Below are 14994 nucleotides of genomic sequence, written 5' to 3' on the forward strand. Positions count from 1 at the left end.
TAATACGGGCTGTTATCGCGCCCTCGGACAGCGATAACAGCTCCCCCAACGGGGGACCTGCCAAAAAGATGGATTAATACGGGCTGTCATCGCGCCCTCGGACAGCGATAACAGCTCCCCCAACGGGGGACCTGCCAAAAAGATGGATTAATATCTGGGGGCGATGGATTAATATGATATAAATGGATTAATATCTGGAGGGGCAAGATATTTGTATTTTTTTAATGAGTTCCCGGAAAGAAGCTCGGCGATTGAATGAATTACTGAAACTCGCTTTACACCCGGGCCCTATTATTGTTTAAACAACTTGTGTCTAAGCAATGTGTCTTAAAATAAAACATTAAGCGAGGTATGTTTTCAAATAGTGTGGAGTTAATAACTGTTTATTCAAAAAAATATTTATGAGAGATTTCGGCTTCAAAATTATATCTCACTGCAAGCCAGAAGTGCATTCTAAATATAAGGATATGAAAATTTAGTTATATTATACTACATTCAAATTCATTACAAAATATCAGGGGTATTTCCTCAATTTGAAACAAGATGACACTCCGCCTAATTAAAAAAATATCACTTAGTACTCACTGCAGTGAGTGACAGAGAGCGCATTTTCTCGTCGACGAAAACTTGAGGTCACGGACGGACGGACAGACGGACAGACAGACAGACAGACAGACAGACAGACAGACAGACAGACAGACAGACAGACAGACAGACGGACATGGCGAGCACAATAGTGCATTTTTTCCATAAATGAGAAAATGCGCTAAAAACATGACATATGTATCAGAAGATATCATTAAAAAATGTTGAATCTAAAATAGTTTCCCCACTTGGACATGACGCGTAGCTGTTAGACTCGTCGCTGGCATCACCGCAATGATTGACGCTGTCGCAGGTCAGCGAGCGCGACACGCAGAACTCGGTGGTCTCGCAACGGAAGTCTCGACAGGCGTCTTCTGGGGACAGTGCATCTTCTTAACTCCGATGATTTGCCTTGTAAACTATAATAACATATCTTTTGAACTTTTATAATATATTTCTCAGTCCGTTATTGAGAATAATGTATTATTATCATATAATGAAGAATGCATATATGCATTATTATCATATAATGACTAAGGCATATATGCATCATTATCATATAATGACTAAGGCATCTATGCATTATTATCATATAATGTATAATGCATATATGCATGGTTCTCATATGAATAATAATGCATATATGCATTCTTTTATTGTGCATCGATTAAACCCATAAAACAGATCCTTTAAAGCTTTTAAAGTTGTTTCTTCTTTCTTTCTTGCATGTCAGGCAAACAGGAAGCAACGCCTCCCTAAGCACTGCATTAATTTATCCACGATAATTTATTCCACTTATTAAGGTAAAAATAATGTTATATTTCATCTAAAAGTAGAAATTTCTATTACTATTTGCTGCAAACTGGAAGCTACGTTTCTTAATTTCCTTGTGATATTTAATTACTTTAATTGTGATGTAAATTTTGTCTCCGAAGAAAATAAATTCAGTTGCTTTATGGTTTTAAAGAGACAGAAAGTTAAATCAACATTTTATTAAATAATACATCTAAATTTTTTATTTTTCATACATAACTCGGTTGTAGAGTTCTGTGGGTTTTTCAGCCGTTATCAGCATTAATTATTATTGTTCAAATGAAATGTAAATATTCACATAAGTCTGATGTTATAAGGGTGAGAGAAGCATAACACAAATTAAATTAAATTATTAAATTGAACTAAAGTTTGAATTTAATTAAAATTAAATTTGAAATTAAAAATTAATTAATAATTCATTATATATCACTAATAATAGAAAATTGTTTCCTAATTGTAATTGCAATAGCAAATCAACCAAAATGTCGAGCAAATTCTATATAATTCCATTGAAAAAATTTCCTCTAAAATCATAATTATTTCACTTGGTTCTTCCAAAGCTTTTATATTCATGAATAATTCGCGAATTCTGCAAACTAATAATATTTCTGCATGCAAAGAGGGACAATAAATTATTTGTATGGTACATGATACATATTGAAAGAATTTAAATCCTGGGTAAAAACTAATGCATGGTTGAATATGCATTTAATATAATATAATTTATATGATTATTCTAACCTTGATTGAATAAGTTTACAATTATGAATTTAAGACCGCAGTTATCAAGACAATCGGGCAATGATGAGTCCCAATTAATTACTGCGATTTCTGTTTGTTTGTCTTTTTCGGTAATCTTACATACTTAAAAATGACACTAATCACAGATAACAAAATTTTTTATCCAACCAACGGTTTTGTTGAAATGTTATAAGTGGTAACACTGTAGCGGGAACATCATGAACAGCCAAAAGTCGAAGGAAATGCATAATTTTATTTTTAATTTATAGTAGATTATACGATAATCATAAATGTAAAGTGGGGTTTCTAAGCATATGACGTTCAATCGTGTCGCATGACGTTAAAGGTAAATAATTATGGTAAACATATATTATTTTAAATAATTTATATTCAATGCATTTATATATACAGGTGTAATGAAATAACTAATAAATGCTTAAAGCGATAATAAATACATGTATGATGCTCTAAATAATACATGTTTAATGCATTTATAAATAAAATTTCAATGAAATAACTATAAATATTTAGCGTAAGAATAAATAAAAGTTTAATGCAGTAAATATTTAATGCATTTATAAATACAAGTGTAATGAAAGAACTAATAAATGTTTAATGCGATAATATATACAAGTGTAATGAAAGAACTAATAAATGTTTAATGCGATAATAAATACAAGTTTAATGCAGTAAATAATACATATTTAATGCATTCTTAAATACAAGTGTAATGAAAGAACTAATAAATGTTTAACGCGATAATAAATACATGTGTGATGTAGTAAATATATGTCACTCACTCTTATGCTTGAATGCCGTGATGATGAGCCTGAAGCCGTTGCTGAGCGGACCCCATTCATCTGTCTTGTACTTCAGCGTGACGTGGTTACTGTGTGTGTAGATCGTGGCTACGTTCTGAAGAGTATCCCGACATGACAAGTCCTGCAAAAATGCAATTAATATCAATACTTCAACACAATGAGAAATAAATAAACACAATAAATAAATGAGCAACGCATAGAAAATTTACACATGAGATGCCACTCAGCAGAGACCGCATTTAACTCGCAAATCGTAATTAAAAACCGTATAATATTGGTCAGAGCTACGATTGATGGGTTCGATTGCCACATAATAAGAATGAAGTTGTTTTGATCTCCCTAAAGAGTTGTGGTTTAGTTTTGTCTATAGAGAATATAGTTTCAATTAAAGGCTAGCGACATGAGTTGTGTGGTGACGGGAGTGACATTGACGTTAGATATTTTCACGAAATCACGAGTCATCCATTTTTGAATTGAACGAAACTACGTATTTGCCATAGATTCACGAATTCACGGATTGCGCGTTGCATCGACATAATGTTTTGCTAATAATTTCGACCTGTGAATCCAATTATATCAAGCCTGTTCATGTTGCAATTAGGATTGTCTGCTAATTTTTTGTCCCTTCGAACCACTGAACACACACTAATGAATGTTGGAAGCTGGGCAAGCTAGCTATTTCAAATGTTATTTATGTCAAAAAATCAAAATTAATCCGTATTGAATTACAATATTGTAATTTCAAATTATTCCCACTGATCCGATCGAGAGGGCACTTTCCTCGATGAGATTGTCATGCTGAATTCATTTCACTATGAATCTCCCAAAAACTTATCAATGTTTTGATATAGTATCCCATGTCTTTAGCCTGAATATATTCTCGATCCTTGCAAGGAAATCATCCCAAAAAGACGCATGGGGAAAAAAATGCGCACGTACCTGAGCGATTCCTATTTCTTTCGGGAAATAATTTCTTCGACGCTGAACACCAAGGAACGAATTTGCATAAGACTTGGTAATCCGACTACATAAATATCGTTGGTAGGTCCTGAGGCTTCATATAAATCTCCCAGAGAAAAGTTACAGAGCTTGTGACAAGCACGACGCCGAACTTGGACAAGAAAAAATGTATTTCAAAAGGAATAATTATCATATAAAAAAATTTCATTCTGATTCCCGGATTTCCGGTTTTTCCAAATAAGATTCAATTTGAATTTACTTTCATCAACATTCCAGCATGCAGTACCACCTATATAAATCGTTTCAACATTATCATTCCAAAATTGATGTTCGTGTGAAAATTCGCTTATTCAATGTAAAAAATCAGTAACTGCTAATTAAGTCATCATTTTCAGGAATCATTACAACTCTCCGAACTGTAGAGGTAAGAAATGTGTATGCCTTAGTATTCTCATTACCGTTTAATGTCCGTATGGAAAGTGTACTGTTCAGAAGCACCTTTCGAAGCACTGTATCGTTGATAAATAGAAGATTTGGACGTTGACGTCGAACATTACGATTCATAATAACCATTAACCAATCAATAGTTTTACTCGCATTTAAAATCTATAGGTCACAGTTTTAGGGAATAGTATCAATTAACATAAATTAAAAATGATTATTTTAGTACTCGTGATTAAATTTAGTACTTCAATTTCAGTTTTCCGATTTCGTTCAGACTTTACCGGACTTTAGGTTATTCATCACGACAGTCTTTTGTTCATTCATGTTTTAAAGACAGGCTAGAGGGGATTACACGGCACAACGCATTGTACATTCCCGTTCCTGAAATGCATGTTTAACAACTCGGTGTCTTTTGTACGTACTAAATATGCAAGACAGTGTTTGAGTGATAAATCCCCCAACAACAGCACCCTTCAGTTAGAAGGGAGTGTCCCTCAACTAATCGCTATCGTAAATCGAACAATAGTATTATCAACCATGGCCTAACGAAAATAATTATTTGTTTTTCGTTCAGAATGATGTACTATAATGATAAAAGTAACCTTTGGAGGAGCTACTGCCGAGTAGGCGCTATCGTAGGTTCAACGGTGATCATAAAATTACATCCAATGGCTTTAAAAATAGTATGTATAACTCAGTACTCACTGCAGTGAGTGACAGAGAGCGCATTTTCTCGTCGACGAAAACGTGAAGTCACGGACGGGCAGACAGACAGACAGACAGACAGACGGACATGGCGAGCACAATAGTGCATTTTTTCATAAATGAGAAAATGTGCTAAAAACAATTAGCATTTTCACTCTCGTTCACAACGATGTAATTCCAATAATGTAATCTTATAAACGATGAAGATTTTTAGTTCATTTGAAAAACGAGCACATCTTACATCAAAAATAACCATTAAGTGAATGCCTGTCGATTTATAATATATAATTATAATTTATATTTCCGCTTTCGCTCACAACTAGCTTCTTATATCAAAAGTAACCTTTAGATGTATGCCTGTCGATTAGGCGGTATCGCAGGTTAGGAGATGATCATATTATTAAATCTAATAGCATTACAGAATTTAATATTTCCATTTTCGCTCACAACTATCTTCTTATATCTAAAGTAACCTTTAGAGGAGTGCCTGTCGAGTAGGCGCTGTCGTAGATCCAAAGATGATCATTGCAGTCAAGTTCGATTTTTTCGAAGCGCAGCATGAACTTCTGCAATATGGTGTCGGTCTGGAAGGTGACTTCGCAGTCGAGTTCTCTTTCAGCGTTCGAAGTGATGAGGGAGCCAACGATCACGCGGGTCTGATGACGCGATCCACGACAGAGCTCCGAGATGGGAACTGGAACCGAGAAAAAAAAAGCTTAGTGGCTGGTTTTCAGGGCACGGCCAATATAAAACATTAGGGTTTGTCTCACATTTGTACGGCTCTGAATGATAAGAAGCGGGTTAATGGATGAATTTTGATGCACATCTGTAACATAGAATCAAATTATGTCTCATCTGAACTGCAACCCTAACAAAATTTAGAGTCGCCCCAGCTTCTGGTAATCCAAATCAGAAGCTGCCGCGTCTGTAAATTTTCACTGGGAATGAGTGATAAAAAACGGGGTAATGAATGAATTTTAAGGTATAATAATATAATATATAATAGCCATAATACAGTGTCAAGTGTGGTCTAGTATTTGAACGGTCCTGAATGAGAATAAAATCGGTCAATAACTGGATTTTAGGCCACATGAACATTACATTTTACTTGACATGAATCATTAAGATTTGTCTAATATTTGAACGGAAGTAAATGATAAAAAAGCATGGCAATGGATTAATTTGTTCGCCACTTTTATACAGTATCAAGTTATGACTCATATTTTAACTGCACTGGATGATAAAAAACCGTTTAATGGCTGGATTTTAGGTCAATGCTGATAAAAATTATTTCACTTTTTTTTAACGGAGCTGAATGATAAGAAGCACTTACGTGAATGAGTTATAGGGAGCAGCTGTTATAAAGTATCAAGTTTTGCCTCATTTGAACCGCACTGAATTATAGAAAAAAAAACAGGGCAATAGATTAATATTTTAATGCACAGCTGTTAGAAAATATTCAGTTATGTGCATCATTTAAGCAGAAATAAAAAGGGAAAATTAGGGAACTTGCAAGACAAGTCCACCCTCAATATCTTGGAATTATGTCGCAAATCATACGATCTTAAATAAATCAAAATACTAGTGAATTACTTACATAATGAGTAAAGTTTTCCGATAGATTATGGAGTGATCAAGTCACGTTAAAACAATGACGTGGTATTGCGTGGAATTTAATTGTTTGGATATTATTGCATCCTGATCCATTCCCGGCTCGGTTACATATTAGATACAACAAAGCAGTTTTAATTATATTGATTTCACTGTGTTATAGTAGCCGTTGCGTTCGATGTAAAATTTCCGATGCTGGTTAGTTAGGAGACTCTTATAGTTTACAGTTCTGGGCCCATTCTTTCAAAAAAGTTAAGAGATCGTAAGTTCATCAGCCAATCATTGACGGCCTTTCAAGCAAAATCCACCAATCATAGACAAGAAAATAGAGCGTAAGTACTTACGTTCACTTAACGAGTTTTGAAAGTATAGGCCCTGTATGCGAACACTAAGATTTAATAGTTTCACACGAGCAGGTAATTCAACTTACTAGCCTATAATGGAACGAAGGGAAAGCTGAACGAAAAAACATTACGCTGCCATAAATGAAATTTCTGTGATTTAAATATGGCCATAAGCAGCAATCTATTATGTTAAAATATTTTTTTTTGTATTTGCTTATATTAAAATTTACATTAAGTATAGTGTTGAGGTACCGAATAATAACGATCCAGAAAATGCACAGATTTTTTGCTGAAACTCCTTCACACAAATTCATTACACTTGCAACAGCTCACTATAGTTGACCGACGATCATAAAAAAAACAGTTTCTTTATTGCAAACCACAACTACATTATTCATTATTCTGCAAATCTGCTCATCTTGGAGAGAATATTTTTATTACGTTTTTGGAGGACCAAATTCTCCTAAATGACAATTCGATCTTAGTCCTTTCCTTACATGATCTTACATGATGTGCGTCAATGGGAGATAGAAAACGTATCCTTACAATGTTCGGACGGATCGAAGCCATTAGCAAATAGCGGACCGGTCAGGTCAGGAATGCGCCAATGTCATAGAAGCACAACGAGCGAGCAGATGGAAGGGAAATGAGCTCATATTCAGGAAACGGAAATCAGCAAATGTGGCATAAATATTTATTTATTCTACAAATAAATGATATTTAATAAATATGAATAAATGATATTTATTCAATATACATACATCAGATCCAAGTCACTGTAGGTATTAATCGTTAAAAAAGCTCATATTCAGGAAACGGAAATCAGCAAATGTGGCATGAATATTTATTTATTCAACAAATAATGATATTTATTCAATATACATACATCAAATCAAAGTGACTGTAGGTATTAATCGTTAAAAAAGGGCATATTCAGGAATCTTACGGGAATCAGTAAATGTGCATGAATATTTATTTATTCAGCAAATCATGAAATTTATTCAGTATACATACATCATATCCAAGTCATTGTAGGTATTAATCGTTAAGAAGGCTAATATTCGAGAATCTTACGGAAATCAGCAAATGTGGCATGAATATTTATTAATTCAATAAATCGTCATACTTAGTCGATTAATATACATGATATCGAAGTCATTGTATAAAGTAACGAGTTTTCCGCCCGCTAAAATATATAAGAATTTTATGCAATCAGCGCATGCCTGTGCAAAAATATTTAGCATATCAATAAATCATGATATTTTCTCCCTTAACATAATAATGAAACTTATGCATAAATGATGTACAAGGCATTAAATGCATTGCACGCTAAAAAATATTATATTTATATATTTTACAAAATCAGCACATATACTATTATTATTTATTTATTAAATAAATCCTAAAGTTTGTTCAATTAACATATTAGCTTGACATAATAATGAAACTTAGGCATAAATGATGTACAAGGCATTAAATGCATTGCACGCTAAAAAATATTATATTTATAAATTTTACAGAAATCAGCACATATACCATTATTATTTATTTATTAAATAAATCCTGAAGTTTGTTCAATTAACATATACGAATTCCAAGTCATCGTATTTATTACTCGTTAAAAAAACTTTCTTTTGCAGCTGGTAGTACGAACTTTTTAAAATGAATAAATAAAACAACATTGAGCTTGCATTGATGTCTGCAAGGAAAATATCTTTGTTTTTCAGCCAAGCGAGAAAAAAACACAAATTTTCGATGCAAGTGATTGCAGTCTAAAAGTTTTTACTGTCGATAGGATTTTTTACACATTTTGTTATTACAAACACAGATAAATGTAATTTTTAGTTGTCGCGCGATGCAAGAAATAAAACTGCAACGAGCGTTAAAGTTTTTGCTCCGAGCGTTGTCGATATTAACTAACTAATTTATTTTATCTTAAATACTAAGTTTTCCTTTTTAGTGATTATTTTGATTATTATTATTTATTCTAGAAGATTATTTAGAAATTTGCCACCACGATTATTTAGAAAGTAATCTTGGTAGCAATCAAGTTCTGTGCTTGCTTAAGCAATGCCTGATTTTCTACAGGCGCACACAAAATACAATTTATCGGCATTATTTTTTAACTTAATGATCTTTATTATACATGTAAATCCATCTCTTATTTCGAGCACCTTTAATATTCGAACATGTAGCTTACTAGTTCTTTAATACTTTATAACATTATAATTGTTGATCCCAGTAATTCTTCTATTCGCACAAAATATTCTTGCACACACGCGAATAATGTTGAGAACCTGGACAACGGGTACCATTTTGACGCATTTTGCCGCCCAAATATTCGTATTTTTCATCTCCAGGTTATCCCGGAAATCCTCTTGGTTCCCACAGCGTCGTTGGCTCGGGCTTCGTTGGCCGCCTGACAGCTCACTCACTAGTTTATGACGCAAGAGAAAAATTGTTGGATTTACTTCACTATTTTTTTCTAGGCCCGCCGTGATTCACTTTCTTCAAGGAGTAAGGCCCATGACATTCAGCTAACCGAATATAGCGAAGGAAATGACGGGTTTTCAGAGCAGTTACTTGAAAAAATAAGCAAGAGGATTATCAAAGTGTTCTGATAATTTCGGTTTATGATTTGAAATGGGTACTTGTTAAAATGAATGGTATAAATTGAGAAAAAGCAGTTCTCAGCCTAGCTTCTTGTTCTAAATTCTAAAATATCCTGAAAATAATCAACACATTTATTGATTTTGCACAGTTATCTTGAAATTACTTGATTCTTCAAAACTGTGAGTATGCATTGCGCACTTGGCTTTCAGGGATAAAACGTTGCGCGGATTCCCGCATTAACATTTTCTGCTATTTTGAAATGGAAATTTTAATTAGCGTACCAAAGTACCTCAAAAAATTCGTTTTAAACTCGCTGGAGAGGGCCGAAGCCGGAATACCTCCCGTGCAAAAGCTTACGGAGTAACGACTTTTGCATGCATTAATTTACGAAGGTTTTTCCAGAACGCGGTACGCATCTGAAATCTGTTCTCAATTTTGAATATTGCACAGCACATTTAGAACTAGGTAGTAAAGATTCACGACAGGTGCATTTTCATGATTCGAGATGCTCATTTAACTGTATTTTTCCGAACTATTTGTGAAATTTATTTATAGTTTTCATTCGGTGGACCTTTCGGTTAGTAATTTCATGCTTTTAATAAAAAATCTAAAAATTAGCCGCTTTATTTTCTTATGCTTAGTAGCTCATGAATGTCCTCATAAAATTTGAATAATTAATTAACCAACATCTACAATATTTTTAATTGCAGTAGAATTAAATGCTGTGAAACAGTTCTTCATTTATAGCGTTACATTTATCTTCTTTCTGGCAATAAGTAAAGGATTTTCAAAATTGAATGCCATTTCATATGTTTCTTACAAAATTTATCAATTTACTCTATTCATAACGTGTTCTATGCAACTGTTTTGAGTGAATAGATACTAAGTGATTGAGTTTTATACCTATTATGGAGCCTGCAATGCTTTTCTAGCTTATACAGCCTTGCTATTTTATTTCACGTTTCTTATATATTTCATTGCAACATGTGCTCATGCGTGAAAAAATAAATCATATCAAAATCAAGGTAGGCGACGCATAATATTTTTCTGCGATGAAAACGACTTTTTTACTGGATGCTTCTCCCAATCAAATTTATCAGAATGTCAGAATGGCGAAATATAGTCGCAGATACTTTGATGAAAATCCGGTAAATGTGTGTCGGTGAAATGCAACTGAAAAAAGTAAGTAGGGCGTGCAACTGAGTGGGCGATGCAAATAGAGTTTCCCCACTTCGAGATTGAGAATTTTTTTCTATTTCTCTCGGCACGAAAATGAAAATTCTGGCCGAATCGTGGTCTGAGATCTTCGTGGCTAGTAGTATGTCGCGCAGTGTTTCAATTGGTTTAAGATTGAAATTCTCAAGGTGATAACAGTGCATATAAAAGTTTTGGTTTTGAATTAAACGGAAAATTTTGAATTATTATTTTTTTTCTTCGCACAAAATATATTAAATGGTATTTAAAACCGCTGAGATTTTTTGCATTGGATTTAACGTGAGAATAAGGGCTAAATAAAATAATGTAGGGGTACACTTAATTTATTGTCAGCTTGACTACGCAAATTTTTTATTAAAGGCAGTGTTATTATACAGTTATTCACATTGTATCGTCGTAATTGATTAATTTCAACATTCATTCAATTCTTTAGATCCAGATGAATTAAAATTAACTTAATCCTTGAAAAATGTTCTGAATCGTAACTTTTCCGTCAGTGTGCAGTATCAATTACTTTCTACATTATTTTTTACATGCAACGTTGACTTTTCGGAGATAATACTAATCGTAGATAATACTAAACTAGGAGATAATACAAATCTCGTTTTTTTCTTTCTACTTTGATTAAAAACTCACAAATTTAAATTCATTTTATTCCTGTTATTTTGACTACGCCTGCAGAACTCGAGCAAGCAAATTAACTCTCGGCCCAAAACAGACTCAAGTCTAATTGAACGGCTTTAAGAGAAATTTCAACGGCAGAAAGTAACGTTGATTATCAAGCTAAAAAAATAGGAAGTGGGTATATCAATTTTAATTTACCGGTAATGGAGAGCTCTTCCCCGAAATGCCCAAGTCATTTCGGGAATGTCGCATGCATTTGAAAAAGTTCTGGAGGGACAAAGGTTTTGGTTTTAAATTAAACCGAAAAATGTGAATTATAATTTTTTTCAGCCCACGCAAACAGAAGAAAAAAACAGACAAAAAATTGGGTATTAATTTGTAACTGAAACAATATTATAGTTGTGTATGTCGAAAGAGTATAAGACATCCATCATTTCTTAGATCGCAAAATCTTTTTAAAATTAAGTAAGTTTTAGTTACCGCCCGCATAATTTGCGTTTGAGTTGCTCTCAGAGTAATGAAATGTTAGCTGAACAAATCAATAATAATAATTTAATATATTTTCAATAAATTATTATTATAGCTTGCATTCAACAAAAGAACGATCTAAAAAATTTTTATATCGGTGGAGAACAACTCCTAAGATACCTATAACAATTTACAATTGAATATAGCTGTTGGTGTAATAAAAGATTGAAGAAAAATTAGAGTTTCCTATATACTTAGTCAAGGCTCTCCTTGCAAAAACCCTTACATTTTACCAGACAAACCAGCTCAAGAAGGAACGTTAAAGTAACGTACAAGGAGCCATTGAACAGGATTATGTCCACTCCATAAATTCGCCGAGTTGTGGAGTTAAGAACACATTACTCAGCTCTCTCTTAGCAATGAATTCTTACTGAAGAGTCATTCTTCAGGGTCCAAGAGCCAGCTCAGCCTGGACGTGAAATTGAATGCTCTTCTAAAGTGATATTAAAAACTTCGAAGTAAAGTAAACAGAACCCTTAAGGAGTTTGTTAACCTTAACTTCATGTTTCGTCGCTAGGCATGTTTAACCATGATGCTTATGGGTGAATGAATCCTTAATTCGTCTTTTATGATTGAACTTCATATTTCCGACTTAGACATGCTAATCCTCTTGAACGTAAAATAAATCATATGCATACATATATATACTTGGTGTAATTCGGCAGAAGCTTTCCTTTCATGCAAGTATGATAAAAGAACAGGTCATGCTATTTGTTAATACTATATTTTTTAATATCCATGATTACCATTTTAATTACATTTTGATAAAAATAATTCATGTATACAAATAGGTCTTAATAATTACCAGCTCCAGAAAGTGAGTATTACGGAGACTGACTATAGAATATGAGAAATAGAAGCCGTTAGATCAAACAACATTTGAATTTATCGGGAGCGCAAACGCACGAGCATGCTCAAATAATATAGTTACATTTCATTAAGATATACACATTAAACAGCCTAATTTAAGAAGTCATTTAGAAGTGATAAACACGAAGTATGTAGCAGTACTCAATAATAATGAGGAGTACTTTCTGGAAATTCTATTCGTTCAGAATGGCAAATATTTTCACTCGGAAAATAAAGCACAAGTTTCCCGAAAAATCTCACACAACGTCGAGCATAAAACTCCAATCTGTAGCGTCGTCCAATTTTAGTGGTCATCAGGCTCGGGAATAATGGGTCATTGGAGACAAGCGTTCAAGAGGACATCGCAGAAGAGGTGTTCAGGACACAGGAGTCAAGTGTACAACTCTTGACACCTCAACAAAGTTTAGCAGATACGCGAGCTAATGAGCGCTTGAGCTTGTATATTAATCCAAGCGAGCTTATAGCAAGACCATCTGCTTGTATATTCTTGCAGGCGAGCTTATAACAAGTGCATATGCTTGTATGCTTGTATATTCCTCCACCAATAAATAAAATTTTCAAGCATGAGAATTGTGGTAATGTAAAGAATGCTCCAACAACTAAGCTTTGAAACGCGGCCTAAAAATTCATTAGCAGTGGCATGCAATAACATTCTTTCGTCTATGGGGAACTTTCATCAGAATAAAGCAGAGATCGAAAGCTTGAGGGTCGAAGACAAAACCAGGGTGGTCCATAAATGTATTTGGGTATAATTTATTAGATTGATAATTAGTTTAACATATATTCCGATCCCAGAAACATAATATACAACCTGGCGTAGTGTTGTGAACATAACTTGAAATTTCATCATTGACATCTAAACAACAAGCAAATAGTATAAATTCGGTCAATAATAACAGGTTAAACCTCAGGATTCGTAGGAGTCGAGGCAACAGCACCAGCGTTTCAACGATAATCCACGACACGAGGTCGTTGAGGCGTGAAGCTCTGGCCTCACAATAATGCCTCTGAAATTCTCACGCCTTTAATCACCGTGTTAAAGTCTGGGTGGACCAGACAACTGGACTGGAAGCATTTAAGATGATGTATTTGGTATGTGATTAGTGAATTTTTATTTCTTCGGAAGACAGCATTGCAGACAACTACCAGGGGCCATGCTTTCGAAACTCGCTAAGTGAACGTAAGTACTTACGCTCTATTTTCTTGTCTATGATTGGTGGATTTTGTTTGAAAGCCGTCAATGATTGGCTGATGAACTTACGATCTCTTAACTTTTTTTGAAAGTATAGGACAACTGGACTGGAAGTATTTAAGATGATGTCGTGTACCTGGTATGTGATTAGAGAATTTTTACTTCTGCGGAAGACAGCGTGGATTCCATACGGTTATTAGCAAAGATGACTGGATAGCTTTTTCCAAAATCTCATTAAATTTGTAAATGTTTATGCCAGCTGTAGTATTACGTGCATTAGAAAATTTGTTCATCTACGAAACTGTTGTCGCTCAACGTTTTTAGCTCGCAGCAATTCTATGTGCGTACTCACTATAGAGACATCGACGGATATTAACATTTTTTATTTTTGAAATGCAAATCTTGGAGAATAATCCGATACACAGATTGGACTTGATTAAATTCCATCGATTTTTAGGCAAGCATCTATGCTGAGATTCTTCTTGTAACTGATGCATGATCATCAAAGGATATTGTCGCGTTGTTCATGAAGAGATCCGTCGTATAATGAGATGATCACGTTGATCTAATGAGATGCAGGTGCTCCTAATGAGATACACAGACGTGGGACACTAAACAGCAAAGCGTGAATATCACGTCATAGGTGTATTATCAGCGGCCAACGGGTGGCCGAACATTAGCCGAAGATTATGCGGAAATAATTTTCAGTCCCTAGTGGCTGATGTGCGCGAGCTTATTATGCATGCAGCACCGCGTCAGCCGAGGATAAGAGTCAGGGTAACTTGTTAGCGCCCCAAAAGAACTTCCCTAAACATTTTTGATAGATTAAATACCTTCACAGCCACCCTAAACCTGAACGAAGAATTTTTATACGAGGTTGATCTACTAATTTTAAATTTGTGGTAACAGCGTACTCTTTTTCTTAGTC

At 34.1% G+C, this 14994-nt stretch overlaps 1 protein-coding gene across 3 annotated transcripts in view; it reads right to left on the reverse strand.

Moving 5' to 3' along the window:
* Positions 1-14994, reverse strand: part of LOC108664516 — a 55358-nt gene that overhangs the window by 11391 nt on the left and 28973 nt on the right. For 2 of the 3 annotated variants that reach the window (XM_018151112.2, XM_047884952.1), the window contains exons 2-4: positions 5543-5763; positions 2940-3081; positions 834-959 (exon numbers count right to left, since the gene is read on the reverse strand). In XM_018151112.2, coding sequence (XP_018006601.1) covers positions 834-959; positions 2940-3081; positions 5543-5763 — 489 coding nt within the window. The remainder of the gene's footprint in view (positions 1-833; positions 960-2939; positions 3082-5542; positions 5764-14994) is intronic. The other variant, XM_047884954.1, reaches the window with a different exon arrangement.

The sequence above is a fragment of the Hyalella azteca genome, unplaced genomic scaffold, assembly GCF_000764305.2.
Source record: "Hyalella azteca isolate HAZT.00-mixed unplaced genomic scaffold, Hazt_2.0.2 contig2030, whole genome shotgun sequence".
Taxonomy (NCBI): Eukaryota; Metazoa; Arthropoda; class Malacostraca; order Amphipoda; family Hyalellidae; genus Hyalella; species Hyalella azteca.